At 37.2% G+C, this 24061-nt stretch overlaps 2 protein-coding genes across 6 annotated transcripts in view; one reads left to right on the plus strand and one right to left on the minus strand.

Annotated features, from left to right (window-relative positions):
* Positions 1 to 24061, minus strand: part of STK38 (serine/threonine kinase 38) — a 96221-nt gene that overhangs the window by 26479 nt on the left and 45681 nt on the right. The window lies entirely within an intron of this gene.
* Positions 1 to 24061, plus strand: part of KCTD20 (potassium channel tetramerization domain containing 20) — a 30763-nt gene that overhangs the window by 1535 nt on the left and 5167 nt on the right. For 2 of the 4 annotated variants that reach the window (XR_012501109.1, XM_074348577.1), the window contains exons 2-6: positions 15010 to 15215; positions 17850 to 18123; positions 20816 to 20918; positions 21285 to 21405; positions 22482 to 22679. Coding sequence is in view for 3 of the 4 variants with exons in the window: in XM_074348577.1 (XP_074204678.1) it covers positions 15056 to 15215; positions 17850 to 18123; positions 20816 to 20918; positions 21285 to 21405; positions 22482 to 22679 (856 nt within the window). In the remaining variant the exon portion in view is untranslated. Of the gene's footprint in view, positions 1 to 12390; positions 12532 to 15009; positions 15216 to 17849; positions 18124 to 20815; positions 20919 to 21284; positions 21406 to 22481; positions 22680 to 24061 lie in introns of those variants that run through there. The other 2 variants (XM_074348578.1, XM_010949008.3) reach the window with 2 other exon arrangements.

The following is a 24061-nucleotide window of genomic DNA, read 5'->3' on the forward strand; positions in this document are numbered from 1 at the left end:
GACATCCCTGGAAGGAAATTTTAGGAAAGACAGTGTTTTTCTTGGACTCTGACACCAGAGTAGGAAATACTTTCATACATACTCTGATACTGCCTTAAAGATAGTCCATGCCTATCAATATGTCCTTTTTACCTTCTGGGAGCTGCTTGCAGCATCATCAGCATGTAAGCAATACAGTTAGGCCAAATCTTCCCCCCTCCACCCCCAACTAATTCAGTCTCCTCCTTACAACCAGGGCAGCCAATGCCATGTAATTCCCATAGCCTTGAGCTCTCAGATTTACTGGTATGTAGCAGTACCGGTAGCATTTAGGAGGGCTCTCAGTCCATCTCAACATTAATTCAGTCATCAGGTATCCCAGTAATGCCTGTTGTGTGCAGAGCACTGTAGTAGGCCATTTTAGCAACAACAATGCACAGATGGCGCAGAGCTGGGTTACTCCCTCGAGGGCTGGATAACCTCTGCTGCCAAAAGCTTTTTCTGTTTCTTAGTGTATCTTTAAGCAGATGTGTAGGGATGAGGTTAGAGATGGGTTGTGTATTTCTGACCTTTTTCTGTCTTTGGTTTCTTTTTCTTTTTTTTAATGTCTCATTTCTTTCTTATTAATCTTTTTCTGTTGATTCACAAAATGTCACATCTTTCATTCTGTAGCCCTGGGCTTCCTAATTACAGTGTTATCTTCTGCTCCTGAATCTGAACATGCCTGCCCCTCCTTGGCTAACTTGGAGTAAAAAGTTTAGGGAAATTATTGGAATATTGAATGATTTCTAGTTGGAAGACCCAGAGTCATGGAAATAGGAGGCTTAGAGGTATAAGGGAACCTATTACAAATTTATCTAGTGCAGTCCTCTCATCTTTCAGATCAGGAATCAGAGAACAGAGTAAGGACTCCTGGCTCCTAGCCCAGTGTTTTTCCCATTAAAATCATCTCAAGAAAAATGCTTCAAAAATGGAAGAGGTTTAGAGAAATTCAGTTGTAAGTAGATGAAGAAAATGGGGAGACTTTCACATGAGTACAAAAGCAGTATTATCTGGAAAAAATGAAGACTGAAGGAGAATGTGATCTAACCACATAAAAAAGAGTGGGAATACTAAAGTAGGAAACTCTGAAGCTTGAAATAAGTAATAAAAGAACATGAAAGAGCAAATAGTTATCTTGTAATCCCAAGAGATGTTATGAACTCAGCTTTTTAAAAAAATTCAGTAAAGGTTAAGATAAGAATATTGGTGAATTTTTATTAAATATTAGATGTTTGAGCAATGTCCAGAATCTTTTGAAGTTGTCACATAACTGTACTACTGTCCTTACCAAAGTTATTAGGTATATCTGTGGGAGACAGAATGTAAGACTGATCTACCTACTAATCTGACTCAATATACTTATCTTATGGGAAATGAGATTACTGAACAGTATAGGCATTTCCAGAATAGTAGGAAGAAGGACGGGTGAAAGAAGAGGACCTTTTGCTGTTTTTTGCTTAGAGTCCCCAAATTAGACATTCTTGGATTGTTCTTGTATATTCATGAAAGTTGAATTAGAAATAGTAAGGACTTAATTAGTAGACATTGTTATGCATCAGACACTGCTAAATGTTTTTACATCTATTGTGTCATTTATTGTTTCCATTTTATAGCCAAGGAATCTAAGACACAAAGAGCATAAGCTTGCCCAAAGTCATACACCTAGTAAGTGGCAGAGCAAGTGTTCAAACTTAAACTGACTCCAAAGCCATTAGGATTTATGCTTAATAGTGCCTCATTATACGTCATTCGGTGGTGGTTAAGAATGTGAGCTTTGGAGCCAGTTTTTCCTGGGTTTGAATCCCAGCTCCTTCATTTACTAGCTCAGATATTCATCAGTTTCTGTGTCTCTGAAATAGAGATGGTAATGGTATCTCTAGAGGGTTATTAGGATTGAGTTAATTCATGTAACAATTTTTAGAACTGTTCCTGACCATTATAAGTTCTCAGGAGATGCTGGTGGTTAATTGTTTTTTAAAATATTTTCATTTAAGGTACTGTTTTCTTTAGATTCAGATTGTCCTTTCCAGTGTTGAAATATTAAGGCTTTTATGATAAGTGTAGATATAAAGTAAACTTTATCTCTGTTCTTACTATAACACAGGAAGGGCCTTACTAAGGTTTTGAAAAACACTGGAATATAGTGGAAAGATCTGTGACACATTTGGGTTAAGATTATTAAAGAAAGTTCACCTTCCTTAGAATAAAACAGTTAACAATTTACATTTATATAAAGATCAGTCTATACCTTAAAACTATAAAAATCCTTACACATGTTTGCCATAAATCTCTTTTTGGTGGGACAGGGTGAAATTTAATTTTTGCAGTTGTATCTGTGTATTAGTTTGCTAGGACTGCCATAAAAAAGTATCACAAACTGTGTGACTCAAACAACAGAAAATTTCCAATTCTGGAGGCTGGAAGTCCAAGTTCAAGGTTTTGTCAGGGTTGGTTTCTGAGGCCTCTCTCCTTTCTTGTAGTTGGCTGCCTTCTACCTGTGTCTTGACATGGTGGGTCTTCCCTCCCTGCCTGTGTCCTGGTCTCCTCTACTTAAAAGGACACCAGCTGTATTGGATTAGGGGGCCCTAATCTTAATCACCTCTTTAAAGACCCTGTTTTTAGTCACATTCTGAGGATTTAGGTTAACAGACTTCATGTGAATTTTGAGGGAACACAATTTAATTTACCTAATAACAGTCTGTTTAGAGAATTATATGCCAGGTAATCTGAATGTTCCGTTGCCTTTACTGTTGAATGCCTTGTGCGCTGGGACTCATACGGCATCCTTCATCCTGTGCCTGCTTACCTAGCCTACCTTCCACCTGTTCCTTGGAACCATGCTTGCTGTTGAGTATCCTAAGAAACAAGCACACCATACCTTTGCATTAAGTCGTGTTGGATTTAAAGCTACCAGGATTATTCTGTCATCCTATTGAATAATCTACTTGAGAAGCTATTTCTTGTATTTAACCTAAATTCCTAATTTGTCTGGTATTTCTAATGTTTCTCCTTTAATCTAGATGGAAAAATATCAAAATCTCTTTAGTAATATATATGTATATAGTTATAGATGCAGTAATATATAATTTTCTTAAACTTTAAAAAATTTCTCTTAAACTGTTTTAAGCTTTAAAAAAAAATCCAGCATTTTCTTGAAGAGTTCTGTTTTTAGAGCTACATTTTCCTTTTTTCTTGTTTTAAGAGTAATAATACATTCATTTTACAGACTTTGGAATATTCAATAAAATTTTTTTAAAAGATCACATACGAGCCTGTAATTAAGGGAGAATAATTATTAATATTTTCAGTCTTTTTTCTATGACTATATTGTTTTAACCTGCCTTTTTTAAACCTAGTTTAGCAGTACTCTTTCTTGCTATTTCAATTATTCTAAAACATTTTTTTAGTCTTTTAACGTAGTGAATTACATTAATTGATTTTAGAATGTTAAGCTAATCTTTGTCCTAATGTAGTATCCTTTTCAATGTATCTGAATTTGATTTTTTTTAATAATTTGTTTAGGACTTTTAGTTTATGCTCATGAGAAAAAGTGGCCTGTAATCCTTTTTGGTAATGACTATGTCAAGTTTTGGGTCAGTGTTATGCTGGTCTTATGTAATTTGGATATATTCCCTCTTTTTCTCTTCTCTGGAAGAGGCTGCATAAGGTTGATGTAATTTCTTTCTTAAAAGTGTGGAAGGATTTGCTGGTCAAGTCATTTGGTCAGGAAATCCTTAAGGGAAGGTTTTAATTATGGATTATGTTTCTGTGTAGAATTTACATATCATCAGAATAATGTAGATCATCTGTCTACTTGTGGGTAAACACACACACATACATTAAGATACTTGTTGCAGGGAGTTGGCATATAGGATTGTGGAGACTGGACTAGGCCAGCAGGAAGGGCAGGCTGGGACTCTTGGGCAGGAGTCGAAGCTGCATTCCACAGTCAGATTTCTTCCTCCTCAGAGAAACTTCAGTTCTGCTCTTAAAGCCTTTCAATTGAGTGGATCAGTTCTACCCAGATTATCTAGGATAATCTCCCTTCCTTAAACTAAAATGATTATAGACTTTAATCACATCTACCGAATACTTTCACAGTAACACCTGGCTTAGTGTTTGGTTGGATAACCAGGACAGTAGCCTCGCCAGGTTGACATATGAAACTGACCATCACAGCTTCTCTGAAGATTCAGTCTTTTGAGTCTTGGCTACCTTACTAGTTGTCTAATGCCTTCAAACAGATTTTTTTCCTGTTTCACCTGTCCCATTCAGATGGTTGAATTATTCCAGGGGACAGGACTTAACCAGTGCATGGAAGTCATGGTGGGTGCAGGGAAGGAAGGCAGACTTCAGCTCAGCACGAGAAAAAAAATTTTCCCCCAGGAATTGCTGTCTGATTGCTGTCCATTGCTCCTACGGTGAGCTAAGCAGGAGACTTATTTTGGGATATTTTTAGGTAGACTGGACTGAACTGGTAGAAGAAATGTTTTTCTAGTCCTAGAAGGTGATTGGGTTCCAGATTTGTTTTTGGAAATTTATGATTATAAAATTGTGGGGCATTGGGAACCCATCATAAAGTTACCAGCATTTTAGGACATTAAAAAAAAATTCTGGCTATCATTTTCTGTCACCATTATTTTATAAAAGAAAAGACATTTAACATCAAAAAAGCAGTAAAGATACAATTTAAGTACCAAGAAAGCATTATACTAACATCTATCATAATTCTTCAATTCACCTTTTTAATATTTTTGAAATAGGATTTATCTTAAAATCACGTATACATTTAATATGACAGTGCTACTTATTCCTAAAATGCTGTTATTAGATTGATGATGTCTTAGTCAATGTCCGATGTCTTAGAACTGTGATAATAGTGTGTGTGCTGCATTATTTATATTGTCCTCATTTTTGCTAAGAATCAGTGAAAACTTTTGACACAAATTGATGGTCCTTGAACCATCTTCTGATACAGTGATTTTGGATTGTCTGCAGAATTTTCGATGTGTGTTCTTTTGCCTCAGTACTTGAAGCCTGGCTCCACTGTTTATTAACTATGTGACTGTGGGAACTTTCCTTAACCTCTTCCTCAGTTTCCTCATCTATAAATGGGGGTAAAATACCACCTACTTCATGAAGTTTTTTCTGAGTATTAAGTAACATTTATAAAATACTTAGAATAGGATGTAGTGCACGATATATGTTAAATCACTAAAGTTTAAGTTAAGATGGGATGTTTGTGGTCATTTGACATATTGAAGAATCTCAACTGATTAATTTGTAATTCTAATGTAAACTGTGTTCTTGAGTAATTACGTTTTGGTTTGATTATTGGTTTAAGGATGTAAGAAAACTTTGCTGTTTGAGAGTGTTGCAATATTTAAGAACTTCTTGAGATATACCAGATTTATGAGTTTAATTCTTTAGGATTTACTAGAGTTTTGTTTTGAGTACTTAAAGATTTGCTTGGTAGAAAATTCAAGTGCTAGAATAAGAAATATATTAAGATTATAAGTATAGTTTAAAATGTTTGATGGAAATATCAAACTTAGGATAGTAATAGATTCAACAATATTGTCTTGTTTTATATTTTAAACTAAGTGAGTAAAAGAGTTATTGTTCTTTTTGTTTAATAATTTTTTAAATTAGGTAATTTGATTGATAAAGTTGTAAAGGAAACTGTTTAAGGGTCTTTAGACAGTGATAAATTGAATGGAAAATCTTAAGTCTTAATTTAAATCCAAGTCACTGTAATGTCTTTTCTGTGGTGTTCTTGGACATAAGTTATATTGACGAAAAGATACTAACAGCAGTAAGTTAGGAGTGTCATGTGGAGAAGACAGGAATGTATATCCGAGCAATTACAATCTTGTCACTACTGTCCTTGTGCTTTTATCTGCCAGCCTATAAACCTGGCCTTAGCAATTCATAGAGAAGGAAGGAGGAGGGATGTGGAATCAGAGGCATTTCAGCTTTTCCATGGAATTGGAATGCCCTCTTCTCTCTTGCATCTCTTGTTAAGGCTTTCTTTCAAAGTAGAAATAAGGAAGAGAAGTGGTTCTGACAACTTATATCTTCAAATGTTATGCTTTGCCCAACTTATGTAGTTTTTTGCCTTAAGTTCTATTTTGTAGCCTATCAGTATAGTTTCACCAAGCTCTTTTTTGGGTATTTGCCTCTTTTTTCCATCCTTTGCCCATTTTTCTGCTGGGTTAGTTTTCATGCATTTTCAGTAAGCCTTCAGTGAGTATTGTGATCATAAATCTTTGTAGCCTGTTGCAAATACAAATTTTCAAGTTTGTTTTTCTTTATAGGATCCTTTGCCATAAAAAATTTGAAAGTCTTTTTATAGTCAGATTTGCCTTTCTCTTTTTTAGCTTTTGAGATTTTGGTCTTGATTAAAAAGGCCTCCCTACTCTAAGATTATAATCTGGTAGAATATTCTAAAAAAGAATATTGTTATGATTCAATCTCTCATTCATGAAATGAAAGGATATACTAGATAAGTTGTTCCCAAACATAGCCAGTCCACAGGATCAGCTAAGGAGTTTTTTAAAAATTCACATTCTTGGATCCCACTCTTGATCTACTAAATCAGAATCTCTGCGGAATGGGGCCCAAGAATATGTTTTTAACAAGTTCCCCTAGGTGATTCTGATTTTCAGCTACATTTGAGAACCACAGGACAAAATAATCACTAAGGTCTCTTCTGATTCTAAAATATCAATTTTCTGTATTATATAACTCTTGTGTTTTGCATTCTCAAACACTAGATTGTAAGTTCTTTTTAACTCTTTATTGTTAGTATTATTGATGTTATAATTTTAAACTAGTTTATGGAGGAAGATTTTCAATATGAGGGAAAAGATACAGTACTAATATAAAATACCTAGATGGGTGGGAATAGCTCATTGGTAGAGTCCATGCTTGGCATGCACAAGGTCCTGGGTTCAATCCCCAGTACCTCCATTTAAAAAAAAAAAGAAAAAAGAAAAACCATAGTGTTGAATTTGAGTTGAAAATAGCTACATAAACTCATGGATGTTTAAAAAAAAATCCCCAACTTTGCCTACTGAAGTGACCTAAGCAATGACACCCCAGTAGCTATGAAGAACCCTAGTGCTCAGATCCTAAGTGCCTTTGTCCACTTAAAGGAACAGAGTTTCCAGGGAGAAATGGCTGATTCCAGGTCTAGGGCAGAGATGGTGAAAGGTGAGCTTGGAAAAATCTTGTACAGGAAGTAGCCTCAAAAGCCAATAGAATTGTGTTTAAATGACACAGATGAAGAGTTGAAGGGAACCCCATTAGCCACATTTGGGACAATTTGAAAAAAGTGATGGTAATGGATTGTAATACACTAGGTTAAAACAAATCTTCGAGTTCATAATGATATTTAAAAAGGAAAACAACGTGGGAGTGAAGTATTTCTACTTCACAGAAGAATGCTAGACAATAAATGTAGGAGGAATGATAAAATAAGAAAGTCATTTTTGTGATTGCAAATGTAATAATTGATTCAGGCAAGAATCATTAATAGATGCTGAAACCGCTGGGTGAAAAGTTCTTGAGAGACAGGGTATTCTGTCTCTCTTTACAGTGAGAGACCTATAGTCACCACTTTAACCAAGTTATCAAACTTATCCCCTATATTGGAGTAACCTGGGGTTGTGTCTGTGATGTGATGGCAATTGGAAGCACACAGCTGCCATCTGTATATATACATATTCTTGTTTAAGGAAATTTAACTTGTGTCTAATCACGTGGAAACAGACAAACGCAGGATGTTAAAACTGCGCCTAACTTTATTTTTTTTAATTTGTATTTACTTTTATTTTACTTTTTAATTGAAGTTTAGCTGATTTGCAATATTGTCAGTTTCAGGTGTACAGCAAAGTGATTCAGTTATATATATATATATTTCAGATTATTTTCCATTACAGATTATTACAAGATACTGAATATAGTTGTCTGTGCTATACAGTATAAACTTGTTTATCTATTTTACATGTAGTAGTATCTGCAAACCTCAAACTCCCATTTTATCCCTTCCCACCCCTATTCCCCCTTGGTAACCATGAGTTTTTATGTCTGAGTCTCTCTGTTTTGTAAATAAGTTCATTTGTGTCTTTTTTTTTTAAGATTCCACATATAAGTGATATATGGTATTTTTCTTTCTCTTTCTGGCTTACTTCACTTAGAATGACAGTCTCCAGGTCCATCCATGTTACTGCAAATGGCATTATTTTATTCTTTTTTATGGCTGAGTAGTATTCCATTGTATAAATATACTATGACTTCTTTATGCTATGAACATTGAAGTATATGTATCTTTTTGAATTAAGAGTTCCCTTTTGATATATGCCAAGGAGTGGGATTGCTGAATCATATGGTAAATCTATTTTTAACTTTTTGAGCAATCTCTATACTGTCTTCCATAATGGCTGCACCAAACTACATTCCCACGAGTAGTGTAGGAGGGTTCCCTTTTCTCCACACCCTCTCCAGCATTTATTCTTTGTGGACTTTTGAATGATGGCCATTCTGACTGGTGTGATACCTCATTGTAGTTTTGATTTGCAATTTGCATTTCTCTGATAGTTAGTGATATTGAGCATTTTTTCATGTGCCTATTGGCCATTTGTGTGTCTTCACTGAAGAATTGCTTGTTTAGGTCTTCTGCCCATTTTTTGGATTGGGTTTTTTATTGTTGTTGTTAAGTTGTATGAGCTGTTTATAGATTTTGGAAATTAAGTCCTTGTCATTTGCATCATTTGCAAATATTTTCTCCCATTCCGTAGGTTGTCTTTATGTTTTGATGATGGTTTCTTTTTAGATCTATACTGTGCTGTATGCCAAAATAAATTCCATATGGGTTAAAGATTAAATGTAAAATTAAAAAAACACTGAAATCAATTGAGTAAAATTTGGTACAACCATACAATAAAATATTGTGTACCTTGGAGATGGTGTAAGAGTATGATTAATGACATATAGCCAAGTTCATAGTATGTTGAGAATACAGTACAGTAGTATTTACAGCAGAATTTCAAAATTGTAAAAAAGAAAACTAAAAGGAATAATATATTTATCTATGCTTAGAAAAGTTTGGAAGAAGAATTACAGGTGTTTTTTGGTGTTTTTTTTTTTAACTTTTTTTTGTGGGGGGAATTAGATTTTTATTTTAATGGAGGTACTGGGGATTGAACCCAGGACTTTGTGCATGCTACTCACGGACACTACTACTGAGCTATGTTCTCCCCCGAATTATGGGTGATTTTTATCTTTTTTGTATTTTCTACCAGGAATAATGAACATATACTACCCTAGTGCAGAATTATTGTTTCTTTCTTTCTCCTTCCTTCCTTCCTTTCTTTCTTTTCTGCTGGAGTAAAAGAGCTAAAAAAGACAGCTTGGCAGGAGAGGGGGAAGGTATGGTTTGTTCCTGAGGGAAAAATGAAAAGGCACAGGTCAGATGCAAGTAAAGAGTTAGACAGTTGAGGCAAAAAATAATGTAAAGAATTCCAAAAGCAGTACAGTGTGTCATTTCAGTGAATCAAAAAGAGAATGGTAGTTAGTATAATCTTGTTTATCTATTCTACATATGCCTGTCAGTATGAACAAATTACGAACTCCTAGTCTGTCTTTTCCCACCCCATGACTTTTTAAATGATCACATCAAGCTGAGCTGTCATATTTCATTTATCCAAATAGCAAAGATAAGAAAGATTGAAACACTGAATGTTAGCAAGAGTTCTGGAGAATGGATGCTCCATGCTGCCAGAAGGAGTGTAAATTGGTATATTTATAGGGGACAGTCTGGCAGTACATATCAAAATTTAATTATCTTTTTCCATAACAATTTTACTTCTGGGAGTTTATTCCAAGGACATAATGGAGTAGATGCCCACAGAGGTGTGCAAAGATTTTACCATAACTTTGTTGATTTTTGAAGTATTTATATCTTTCTGTATTGACTGAAATTTTTTTTTCATTGAGTATATATTGCTTTTTATAAGCAGTAAAGAACCAGTGTTATTTTTATTTATGGAAAAATATAACCACTCTATCACAAGATCCTGTTTTTATTGAAGTACAGTTGATTACAATGTATCACAGTAGTCTCTCATTACCACCATAACTCCTATTTGATAAGAACTGGAGCAGCAGTGACCCTGGAAACTGCTGGTTTTCTCTTTGATTTCTGACAAGCAATAGAAGGAAGAACTTCTAGAATCAGTAATAGAAGAAAGGCTAGATGATTTGGGGGAAGCAGTGTGATTGGATGAAAAGAATATGGGAATCAAAGGACCTAGACTTGGAGTCTATCTTTGCCTCCTGGCTAGAATTGTGATTAGGGCAAGTTGCTAACCTTTCTAAAGTTTATTTTTGTTTTTCAGCAGTGAAATGAGGATAATTACAGTCTCTCTCCTGGGGTTGCTCCAGTATCAAATGAGATTAGATTTGTAAAAGTGCTTTGCAGATCTGTGGTTTGGGAATAGCGATAGTTAACACTGATCGAGTGCTATGTGCTGTGCGTTGTACTAAGCACTTTAAGTGTATTGTCGCATTTATTCCTTACATCAGCTCTGTGGTTAGTAGTTACTACTCTCTCTTACAAGTGAGGAAGTTGAGGTACAGACTTAGGAACCTGCCCAGGGCCACAGTTACAGGAGGTAGAGCCATAATGGAAAGTCATACTTGGGGAGAAATGTAGCAAGAGTTCTCTAAGAAGCATTCATCTCATCGGTCTGCCAGAGTTCTCTGAGGAAGACAGCAAGTGTGGGGGAAAGGAGAACCCAGTGGAAATAACTTACTAACAGAGGTCTCTTATTTGCTAAATTATTACGGGTTTGGGGACATATGGGAGGAAAACTATGAGATTTAGAAATGTTATGAATAGATTTTATATGGTCTTCATCCTGGAATAGTCTCACTCAATATTTTTAGAAATAAACTGGAAAAAGGAAAACCAGAAAGTCTTAAACTGTCAAAAAACAATTTCTTCTGAGATGGGAACATTAGGGGCATGTTTGCGAAGGCCATGAATAGAACCACTGTGGAAACACTTTACTGGAATTTATTTTAAAAAATATATGTCCACAGTATAGTTTGAAGATGTCAGCCTCTGTGACACTATCAGTTAATAATATCCTAGAAGGTGATCTTGTAGAAATTTTAGACTGTATCTGTCACCTCAGTTGTCTCTCCCCTCATCTTCACCCCTTTTAAACCTATTCCCAGAGATCCTGGGTATCACTAGAGAGCATAGGTAAAGCAAAACTGGAAAACCTGTTCACCTTTAACAGAACACATTAGCAGAGTTCTTGTTACTGTGCATTAAGAAAAAGCATAGTGGAACTAGACCACAGTCAATGACAGGCAGTTAAACTAGTTGAATGTAGTGGTTTTCACAGAAGAACAGAAGGAAAGGACTAGGATTTGTCAGTCTGGAATGAAAGTTTGACAAAGATGTAATTTAAGTTTGGAGTATAGACGGAGAGTAGATTGGCTCATTTACCAAATTCTGTGGCATCCTACCTCATTTTCACCACTCAGCTTTTACACAGAGGAGACCTGGCTCTGAAGTATAAAAGGATACTGCCTTTTAAAAAAATCATACCCTTGTATCATTAACAGTCTGAAAGCATTATGCTTTTGAGATATATCCATGTTAAGTTTGATTGCCCCCAACCCCATTCCAACTAGATTTTCAAAATCTAAATAGTTCTTTGGCAAGATACTGAATTAATTACACAGATCACATTTCCATTATCTTATTTTCTTCATAAATAATTGATTAGAGGAAATTGTAAGTAAAAAGAGGTCATTTTGAATTAATACTTCATTATGTTCTAGAGAGAAATCAGTGTATCCTTTTTAAGATGCAAAGAATATGTGGAGAAAATTCCACTATCAAAGATTATATGCAGGTTTTCCAAGGTGAATAGATTGCAATGCTAAATGGTTTTGCTGTTTCAGGTCAGTAAAATCAAGACTTAAAATAGGGGCCTTTACGGGAGGCCCATGAAATAAATAATAAAACATACTTGTGTAGCTCTTAGAGAGTTTAAAGATGCTTTCACATACTATGTGGAAGTGATGCTTGAGTGGGCTTGCTGGATGTTCAGTTCTTTGCTTCACAGCTATATAGTCTGAGTTCCACTATTAATATATTTCTAACTCCTAGTTCTTTTCTGAAGCAGTCTCTTCAGTTACTATTAGGTGTACCAGGGGTGTCATGGTCCTTTTGTTCTTGAAGCTGTATGCTGCTGTGACTTTTAGAATGGTGTTGGCCACAAATAGTTTTGTAGCAATAGAGAACTATATTGTTGAAGTGCTTTGCTTATTTCTTTTTTTTTTTCTTAGATCTGTTCTGAGGACCAGGATTCATTTGGGGGATGGTTACAGAATGGAGCCATGGTAGGCAATGAAAATATACATTCAAAGTTGCATGAAACATCCATCCTGGAAGAGGAGCAGGCCCCTATGTGTAGACTGGTTGCTCTGGTGTGTGTTGAAGAATTTGGTGTCAGTTTATGTCTTAGATTTCATAGGTCAAGAGTTTTGATCTATCATTCTAGAATTACAGAGGAATTAGTTTATAGGGGACTTTGGGAAATGTTGGATTAGGTGATTTCTTAAAGTGTGTGCCATTAAGCATTAATCCTGAGATGGTTACTTGAAAGGAGTTCTTAAGCCAAATTCATTTGGGAAAACTGCAATTTGGGTCCTCTCGTGGAATTTCGTAGTACACTCTGATCTTATTCATTGAAGCATTGTTTGTAATAGTTAAGTCAGAAACAACTTAAAAATAGATAGGAGGGTGAATCATAAAATACTATACAGCAGTTAAGAAGGAATGAACTACATAGATATGTCTTCCAACATGGATGGATTTTAAGGACGTTTAGAAAAACATGTTACAGAATGAGAATGATATATAGTTTGTATATTTTTTAAAACTACACTTTTATACTAATACAGCATTTTTATGAAGTCCAGAAGGATTCATACCAAGCAAGTCATGATCCAGTTACTTGGAGAGGTACTTGAGGATGATGAACAGTGTCCTTTTTTGCCTTCTCTATAAGATTTGAATTTTTTAGAAGGGAAATATTCATGTATTATTTGTAATACCAACTAAATACAGATAAAATGCTCACTCAGTGCTTAGCAAGTTACTTTCTTTTCCTCATTGGAGATATCTACCCTGCTAAGTTCCAAGTCTATCTTTATATTTATTAATTAATTATATACAAGTAAAACTGAATTTCAACCATGGTATTATAGACTAGGAAGAAAATGTTTTCATTATATTCTATTATAATGAAACTTTTTCACACATTGTAAGAAATAAATGAAGTAACATACAATAAATAGTCTGTGCAGATTCCTTAGCAAATCAGCTTATTTAAGCTAATTTTGTTTTGGTTCAAGAGATCTTTTGGAGAGAAACAAAGAAGTTTGAACTTGGTTCTTGAGCAGCTACTAAAGAGCTGAGAAGCAGCATAGGTAGACAGAGTGAAACAGTTCAAAATCAGTGAGGCTTAAAGAAGCAGACCCCCTTTTGGTCTTTCCAGTGTCGATAACGCTTTTCTGGGTTTCATGGATCTTCTTTACCTTATTCTTCAGGCTTGATTTAACATCTGAATCAAACTTGAAGGCAGTGGTGGTTCTATTTGACTGTATTAGTTGTTGAGCATTAATTTTAAGAGGCAGCATTTTTTGTACGTAAATGTTTTTCTTTAAGAAAGGGAAATCTGAAAAAGCTATAGCCACATAGCAGATTTTCCCACAGAAAATAAGATTTCACTTTATTTCCTCAACTTGCCTTACATTGTAAGAGCCATTGTCTGAAAATTAAAGATTTCATCAACTGTGAAAGTATCGCTTCTTTAAAATTGTTTGTTTTCAGGCATATGTATTGGCTTATTTTTTTCAAAGGGGTCATTTTTATATTTCATGCAAGTTAAAACAAGGAGTAACTGATCAATAAAATTTATGCTCAAAAATGTATAAATACAGTTATGAAGTGATTCAGAACGCACATTACAAGTGTTTATTGGCACCTCTCCATTCGTGCATGTCAGGAAATTCAGAGTATTAAAACATGTTCCTGATCTTAAATGACATAACTTCTTACTAAAATGGTGTTATCATGCAGTCGTTACGCATAAAAATTGATAGTGATACGATTCTTGTACCAGAACACCAAGTGGAACTCAGTATAGTATAAGCTGTGGAAGTGCTAAGCGAGGTAAACCTCAGGCCTGTGTCCAGCAGGTGGGCAGCCCCATGGGTGGGAGGGCCACAGGGCACGATTACCTAAAAGAAAGGTGCAAATGCCTCGCACGTGGTAGTCACTCAGGAGGTGGTGTTCACCATGGTTGTGCACTTCTGGGGCAGAGTTAGCCAGTGACATCTTAGTGTAATTTTGAGGTGGGAATTGAGGGTTGAGCATAAGGTACAGAAAGTGAAAGAGAGAACTTACAGAGGAGAACTGGAGCACTGTAAGTCAAATTTAGCTTTTTTCTGTGTGTGTGTGCAGGTAACTTCTAATTTCACCTCTCGTACTAGCATTATAGTTGTTGTTTTCATCTCCTACTGCTTAATTGTTGCAGGAAGGTATGTGTCTCAATTTCTTAAAACATAAGGGCCGATCTTCTTTATTGACTCTGCCTCCTTTGTGTCTCTGGTATGAACACCAGGTTATTATACCACCATTTAGTATGCAGAATCGAGCATGAATGTGGCCATATCCATCAGTGGATTTGATATCTATTTATGAAGAAAGCTTAAAATTATTCCCTAGTAACAAGTTTATCAACATTCTTAGTGGTTTGGTAAAGACCATTTAAATCAGCCGGGTTCCTCAATATAAAATCACAGAAATGTTTAAGATGTCATCTCTTCTCAGAATGAGAGCTGTCTCTCAGTTCTCTAGTTCAGGAAGAATTCTAAATTATGCATATTTCTGTCTTCCAGGTTTACTTTCTGATCTAGCAGACAGTTCAGGATACACAGGCCAAGGATGAATCTTCACCGTGGCAGTGAGAGTGACAGGTTATTGTGGCAGGAGGCCAGCTGCCTAACGGATGAAGCCTCAGCTGCGGCCCAAGAAAAAGAAGCAAATAGCCTGGCTTCCTCTGGTCTTCAAAATCTTACTTACCCTCTGGGTCCCAGAAATGATGGTATGATGATTAGATCTTGACTTTATTTGGAGGTTTTCTGACACCTGAGTGCCTAGTCTACTCAGAAGGCATAAATGCTCTTAATCTCAATAAAAATAACCAGTTAATTGGCTCAGCATACATATCACAGTTATATAAAGCTGACTAACCCCGAAAATCTCCAGTTACTTAGTCTAGACATCTAACTTGGCGATAATGATGTAAGAAAAATAGTCTTGGGTTTGGAGTCAGAAGACAGATTCACATCCTAGCCCTGCTTCTTATCAGCTGTAACCATGGATGAGATCCTTAACGCTTCTGAGCCCTGCTTTCTTACTCTATAAAACAAGGATATTAATATTATTCTTAACTTGCAAGGCTAGAAGATTATTGAGTTCATGGATGTGAAGGCTCTTGATAAATTGTTAGGTTCTTTTAAACTTTTACTAAAAACAGTAGCAACAATGATAACAGCAGGTACCACGTATGAACACTCACTGTGCTGGAAACTTTACATACATTTTTTAGATCAAGGGTGGCAAACTATGGTCGTATCTGAACCGCTGCCTGGTGTTGTAAATAAAAGTCTGAAGCACGGCCAGCATGCCCTTCTGTTTACGTGCTGTCTGTGGCTGCTGTAGTAGCAGAGACTGCTATAGTAGCAGAGACTATGACCCACAAAGCCCAAAATATGTTCCTTTTAGCCCTTCACAGAACGTTTGCTGATCCCTACTGAGATTAATCCTTTTACTGATGAGGAAACTGGGGCTTTGAAAGCTTGTGTAACTTGCTCAGCTTCACACTGCTAGGAAGTTGGGGACTGGGATTTGAACCTGTATTTTTCTGGCCAGGCTTCGCTGTTATTTTATATACATTAACTGACGATAGTGGAGCATGACTGCCACTCCATAGTGCCCCGTTACAGAGAATTTATGTAGTGGGTCTCTTTTCCTCTCACTCATTTAAGCAGGGTGAAACCTGAGGCATCCATCAGGAATCAGCCCAGTTCAGTTGCTTCATTGCTGGGGAGAAAATCAAATCAAGTGTTCTAAAGAACTGAATTAATAACTTAGGTTCCTGCTTTCATTTTTAAGAACCATACTTGGAGTATTGAAAGCCTGTCTTGGTAATTGAAGTGTTTCTTGCTCCAAGCTTGCCCGGGGATTGTGTGGAAACTTAGCTCTTATGCATGCTATGTGTGCAAACACAGGGCCATGTGGAAAATTTTATCCGAAGCTGTAGGATGTGAACCCTAAATAGGTCTTTGGTCTAGATTTTGCTTTCCTTTTATCTAGAAGCAAATGGGGAAAAACTGAGTGTGCTGTAGCTAGCAATTTAGTTTTATTTCAGGAACTTAGATAACCACATAATTTCCTAGAGGTCATGGGCAGTAATCTTGTTCATGAATTATTGGATACAGATTTAAGATACATGAGGGGTAGAAGTGAGACATTCAGTTGTATGTGTAACATTTTCTTTCAAAGAAAAGTTGAAGAAAATGTAGGAGAATGTTAACTAAGCCAGCCAAATCTTGGTGATGCGTGCATATTGTATTAACTCTGTGCTTTGGTATGTTTAAAATTTTTTATTTAAAAAACATATTATTAAAAAAACATTATTTTACATTAAAGTAAAATCTGTTAGAACTCCCTATTTAAAAGAATCCTCTGGTAATCCTTTTGTGAGTACTTTCCCCTGATTGTCTTCTGTGTACATCCATCCAGATTGCGTGTGTTGAGTCTGAAGCCCGTTTCATGTGGTGTGCTATTACACACCTTTAGGTGCTCTCACTTACATTATTTTAGCTGATAGTCAAACCAGTCCTCTGAGGTAGACAGTGAGCATTACTCTCATTTTACAGGTGATGAATCAGGTTTAGAAAAAATCAAATTTGTTAAAGAAAATTGCTCCTTAGTGGTACTAGGAAAAAAAACTGAGATTCCGTGAATTAATCCAAAGCCGTTTCACCAGAACTTTTCTGTTGAGAGCAAGACCTGCCTGTTCAAAAAATGGTGTTGGTAATGTTAGGATTCTATGCATAGTGAAAATGCATTTTTTAGTGAATTTCTAGGAAAAGTGATGCATTAGGTAGTTAGAAACTATCACAATCACTATCTTTTATGGAAAATAAAATTTAGAAATGTTTTTAAAGAATGTGGGAAACCAATAGTTTGGCAGTTACCAAGTTCCTTAAATAAAACACAGGAAATAGGAGTGTTATTTAGAGATAGAAATGAAAACAAATTAAAAAGTGATGCCCCTGTAAAAACAAGACTAGGGGAGGTGAAGGGGTATGGCAGAGGATTGCTTGTTTTCCACAGAAGTTCTTCTCTAATGTTCAGCTATTTTTAACCAAGTGTGTAGTTTAAATAAAAAATTTAAATGATAAACAGTGTTAGAGTGTGGGCACTACTGCCTTCATTCTCCTCTTATGCACGCACAGAATCAAAAGCTCGAGGATCCGGTACGAATCCCTAGTTTGTGCTTTTTCTTTACAAGCTCTAGGCAAGAGTTTTTGCCTATAGATACATAAAGTTGGGGGGGGGTTGTTTGTTTAATGTCTTTTGTTCTCGTTTTTTAAAGAGGACAAGGTTTATTTTTCCCCCAAGGCCTTTTGCTGACAAGTTATTTGACTTTGTTTGTATGATCTTTTAGAGCTTTCACTTGACTATGCCTCTCAGCCAGCGAATCTTCAGTTCCCTCACATCATGCCACTTCCGGAAGACATCAAAGGCTCTTGCTTCCAAAGTGGGAATAAACGGAACCACGAACCCTTTATCACTCCAGAACGATTTGGAAACAGCACTGTGGGCTTTGGCAGTAACGTTCATTCCCAGGCGCCAGAGAAAGTGACGCTTCTTGTAGATGGCACACGTTTTGTTGTGAATCCACAAATTTTCACTGCTCATCCGGATACCATGTTGGGAAGGTAATTGATGATGATTTCCTTCCAAATTCACTCTGTTGTCTGTGAATAGAAATACCTGCTCTTTGCCTTGTATTAGATGTGAGAGTAAAAACATTGCATTGCTTATTTTTCTACCTTCATACTTTGAAACAGAGTGCCAGCTGGCAGAAGCCTTATGTGTTGGTGATTTGGAGGGAGGGGGATTCTTGTTTCATTTACAAACCCAGTGTAGTGAAGTGAGCCCCCATACAGGGGCATGCAGTCAGAACTGTGGAAAATAATCTGCCGAATCTCTTTCCCAACTCCTCTATACACTCCCTCTAAAACGTAAGTCAGTACGTAGTTTCTTGTATCCACAATTTGTATAAGCTCACAAAGGTAATGTTTTCTGAGTGCCACAGGCCAAAGATACTAGAATAAGGTGAGATCTAAGTCCTTTCCTTTTTTTTTTTCTTCACCTTTTAATAAAAAAATAGAATTAGACAAATGTTCCACATTACACAAGAACAAAGCCATTTTACCAGAAAGCATTTTGCTTGCCATCTACTGCCATTTATGCTTGGCAATATATGTTAATGCTGTAAGTTTCTAATGCCTGCATCACTATTCAGGTTTTCTGAAACTAGATCCTAATATCTGGCTGTTTTGTTGTTTGACAGCTGTTCTGTGTTCTTCGTGTTCCATTCTCTGTACTGCTTCATTCAGACTGTAGTCTTCTCCACCTACCATCTCCTGCCTCCAGCTTTTTAGGATTAGAGTTTAGGGAATGGGAAGAGTCTGCTGAGGAGGAGTGCTGTCCGGGAGCCTGGGCTGGGAGTTAGGAGATCTTTCCTGGCCAACCGCAGACCTTAACCTGCAGAGCACACTGGGATAAGAGTACAATAATTTGTGTGTATACATACAGACACTGGGCTTTTGAGGATTTTCATCTAGTGCTTAGGAGTGGATTTTATTTAAAGATCTAACCTCTTTCGGGACTTTGAATTAGTCTAAACTGAATTACAAATCAGACTGGACCACACTAACTTGCTGACTTTTAGGCTAAATGGAATCTAGCTATTCAAATATGTGTATATTCAAGCATACACGTACAAATTCATGATGAACCATTTTTAACCAGAGCCAAACATATATATTTCTTAAATATCTGAATTAAGATTAAACTAGAACATTAAAACATTCTCTAAATTGGTCTGATATTTTATCAGAATGACTTCATGTCCTCAGTCTTACCACCATTTCCCCCCAAGTCACCTCCACAAAAAAGGTGTTCCTCAGGGTAGGCTGGCTGTTTGAAATAGGCTGCCTTTGAAAGCAGTGCTTAAAAGGCATGCATTTTCTGGGTAGTATGTTCCTTTATCTAGGTGATTTACCAGCTGAGTCAGCCAAGGTCATAAATGCTGAGAGTTTCCTAGGTTTGTTCTGTCCTGTGGCTGCATACAGAACAGTATTCAGAAACCTAGCCAGTGAGCTGACCGTCACAAGAGGGACAAGCTGAGAAACTGAGGCCAGGTTAATGCAGATCATGCCACTGCTAGGTGAAGAACTCTGAGCCTGGATCCTGCTAAAGATAGATGGGAGTTAAATTTATAACATTGTTCACTATTTTGATTCATAGCTGTCTTGGCTACACTTTAACCAGAACATTCCAGAAAAATGTCAGCATTCTTTGAAGACTGTCATTAGGATGGATTTCTTAACACATGGTATAGTGATTTGGAAAGCATGAGTCTTTTGCAGACGTTTGAAAAGCAGCTAGTTCAAGGTAGGGGAATACCAGCTATGAACAGTTGAGCAGCAGGATTTCCCAACAGGGTAAGGAAGGAGCTGGCAGTGAGTCCCCATTGGGCTGGCTTCTCATGCTGCAGTTCCTATGCGGAAGTGCGGCAGGAGTGGTAGCAGTCATGGGGCGAGTTTCCCTGGCGGGGACCTGAGAGAGGGAGGAAGGATGGGAAAAGACGAATATAAAAGCAAGACTTCCTGTGCCCTCATGACCTCTGAATTCATGCCCAGACTAGGCCTGCTTCTCTGAAATATGTCAAACTGCTGATGAGCCTAATACCTACCCTCCTTTTCTACTTGACCTGAAATTCCCATCGTTAGTTTTCCCTGGGTTGAAGAAGGGCATTTTTTCCCCCAGATTTCTGCCATTAAAACGTACCAAGAAAGGGAAAGCATTAACATATCTGCACCTACTGGTACAGATTCATCTATCAGATTAGATGTTGAAAGCAAAGCTCAGAAATACTGAGGACGGCATGCTGGATAGGTACATGTTGATGGATGAGGAGAAGGCACGAGGAAGCTCAGGAGCAGCAGGTACTGTTCCCGAGCTCCGGGTGTGTGGGCAGGCTTCTCAGTGCTGGAGAGGCCGCGAGAGGCAACCCTCACGCACTCCAGAGACCTTCCAGGGCCAGCCCTGCAGATGGCTGTATTTCATTTGCTGTCCCAGAAGCTCGCTGCAGGTGAACTGTGGAGGCTTGCTGCTTTGTCCCTCCTTGCACTCAAACACTGAAAGCAGTTCTGCCGCCTTTTCCTGTCTGAAGGGAGTTTCCTAAGACTTACCTTAGAGGGGTTGGGTTCAAGTGCTCTGTTTCTAACTTACACTGAGAGAATGGAATGGAGGCTTCCAGAATGAGGTGAAGAAAGGAGAAGGCTTATCTGTGCAGAATCCTGCTGGAGAAGGTAACATTGTTGCCTGGGTATCTTTCAGGATGTTTGGACCAGGAAGAGAATACAACTTCACGAGGCCCAACGAGAAGGGCGAGTATGAGATTGCGGAAGGAATCAGTGCCACTGTATTTCGAACAGTGCTGGTGTGTAGTGGCCTTCTTGCTACATCCTCTTCCCTGGGGGCACACAGAGTCGGAAGCCTCGAGAGTTCCATCGGACTGTGTTCTGACTCTAGGGTTTCTCATTCCTAATCATTGCCTTTCTCACTGTTTTCTGTTCCTGTAATTCTTAAGTCCTTCTCACTTGTGTGAGTTCAGTCAGGTACCAAGTTGTGACTAAACATGTCAGGATGGCCAGGAGCCACTTTGCCATCCAATGAGTCACCAACTTGGTGACAGTTCTAGTAACCTACCACTTTAACAGAACCAGGAGTGAGTAGAGGGTTGAAGAGGGATTTTTTGTTTTCATTTTGTTCTTTGCCTACATTTCTTCTTCCTAATCTGTTACAGGATTATTACAAAACTGGTATCATTAATTGTCCTGATGGCATCTCTATCCCAGACCTTAGGGATACATGCGATTATCTCTGCATTAACTTTGACTTCAACACTATCCGATGTCAAGATCTGAGTAAGTACAGGAGCAGCTGCCAGCTACATTTGAGCAGCTGAACTGTTAGTTTGCTTGGAATTGACATTTTAAATTACTAAACATAAAGCAATTCAAGCGTGGGTTGAAAGTCATCTGCAGAGGTTTACTAACTCTTTCCCTCTCTTGCTTCAGAGCACCGTGAGGAAGTGGGGTAAACAAGAGAACACATAGTGGGTTCTAAATCTAGCTCGACCAAGTGAGTCACCAAGCTAAATCGCTTCCCCTCTTGGGACCTTGGTGTCTCAACTCTAATGAATAAGGATGCTGATTCTAAATATAAGGGAAGGCTCACTAATAAAGTCACACAACATAAATTGGCTGGGTTCTTCTCAGTTTACCATTATGAACTTAGTGTTGGCTAAGTGCTTTGTAGATGTAAACTTGTGTAAGTTTCACAATTCACCTTTGACAGGTGATAATCTCAGAACAAAAGAGAAGACTGAGAAAATATAGCTTGTTCAAAACTCTAAACATTAAAGTTGGGGCTAGAATTGATTGCCTGAATACAGTTATCATTACCTACGCTTCCTGAAATTATTTTAAAATTTATCCTTTGAAGTTCATGGTATATTTCTCTGCATATTCTATGAAGTTCTCTGGACTTGTGGTTTCTCTGTTGGGTCTAGTACACACTTACAGCAAGTCCTTTGGTGTGGCAAAACTTCAGAATATTCCTTTTTTGTGGTACTCTGACCTTGTGAAATTGGGGTCCAGAACATCTTCAGAAGAGGTACTATAAAGAGTCATCCCCAAATGATATTTCTGTCTCTTGTAGAAGTAATGTTTATGTTCTGACACTGTATGTCAAAAAAACAACTAATTGATCAGAAATGCTCAGGGTTTATTAAACAAGAGGAGATTGAAGAGTGGCAGAATGTGAAGCGTTTAACAGAATTGGCTTAATTATCATCTTGGAGCAGGAAACGTTCTTTTCCTTTAAATGGGCCACTTCTCTGGACCTTAACAGTGCAAACAGCTGTTGCCTTATAGTCTCTTCAGTGCAGCAGTACTTGCATTTGGGCAGAGAGGATGTTCAATTGCATTTTGTCTCCTAGGTGCTTTATTGCATGAACTGTCTAATGACGGTGCTCACAAGCAGTTTGATCACTACCTCGAAGAGCTGATCCTGCCCATCATGGTCGGCTGTGCCAAGAAAGGGGAGCGAGAGTGCCACATCGTCGTGCTGACGGAGGAGGATTCTGTGGACTGGGATGAAGACCACCCACCACCTATGGGGGAAGAATATTCCCAAAGTAGGAGCCCCCTGCATGGTGTAGATTCTTTCAGCCAGAAACATGTTGACCAGAGTAGCAGCTAGGTCCCAAAACCAATGTGAATATCATTGTTGAGCCTGTGAGGCCGTCAGTTGGGTCACCTGGATCGTCAGCTCAGTCTGGTGGTACAAGTCCTCATGCTGGGGATACAGTGAACATTGTTATACTTCCCACTGCTACCCCTGGTGTCCCATACTGTGTCAGCACTGAGGCAGCACATTAAGTGGTGGTGTCATTCTTCTCTCCATTTGTTTCATTTTTAAATCCTTTTGAATTGTTAGTAATTCAAAATTAGAAAGTACAAAAGGATATATATTGAAAAGTCTTATTCTCATCCCTGCCTCATCTACCCAGTTTTCCTCCTCAGTTTCTTTTATATCCTTCCAGATTTGCTCAGTGCACATACATAAGCGATTATATAATGCTTTTTTTCTCAAATGGTACCATATCATACAGATTATTCTATACCATCCTTATATAAAAAGCTTCCACCATCTTTTTTATGGCTGTATAGTATTCCATTGCATGACTGTGCCATAATTGATTTAACCAGCCCTGTTGATGTATGTTTAAGCTACAAATTATAAATGATGCTGCAGTGAATATCTCTTTAAACATAGTCTTTTGACACATGTATAACTCTATAGAATAATAGTCCCAGAAATAGAATTTCTGTCAAAAGCTTTGTGCTTTTATAATTTTGATACAATTTGCCAAAATATCTTCCATAAACTTTAAGCCAGTTTATAGTCACAAAACAATACATAACAGGTTTGTTTCCCATACCCTCACCAAAAGTTTCATTAAACTTTTATCTTTGCCACTCTGATAGGTAAAAAATAGCATCTCATTTGAGTTTTAATTTGCATTTCTCATTTCATGAATGAGACCGAACATCTTTTTAAGAGCCATTTTAACTTCCTTTTCTGTTAACTGTAACCATGCCTTTTGTCCATTACAAAGTTAGATTGTTTGTCTTTGTGATTTATAATATCTCTGTATTTATGTATATATATAGAGAGAGAGAGAGAGAGGAAATTACCCCTTTCAATATGAGTTGCAAATATTTTTCCCAGTTGGTTTGTTTTGTTTTGTTTTGTTTTTTAGCTTTGTTAATGGTGGTTTTGGATAAGCAGAGATATTGTATTTTTATGTAGTTAAGTCTATCAGTTTTTCTTTTATGGCTTCTAGGTTTTATGTTATACCCAGAAAAGCCTTCCCTACCTATAAAATTTTCATGTATGGTTTCTTACGTTTGACTTCTTTTTTAACTTTAATCTGTGATCCATCTGGATTTTTTGGCATCAGGGTTCAAGTCTACCTTTCATTAATCTGAATCTGTTAGCTCATATCCTTCCTCT

Source organism: Camelus bactrianus, chromosome 20, assembly GCF_048773025.1.
Source record: "Camelus bactrianus isolate YW-2024 breed Bactrian camel chromosome 20, ASM4877302v1, whole genome shotgun sequence".
NCBI classification, from domain to species: Eukaryota; Metazoa; Chordata; class Mammalia; order Artiodactyla; family Camelidae; genus Camelus; species Camelus bactrianus.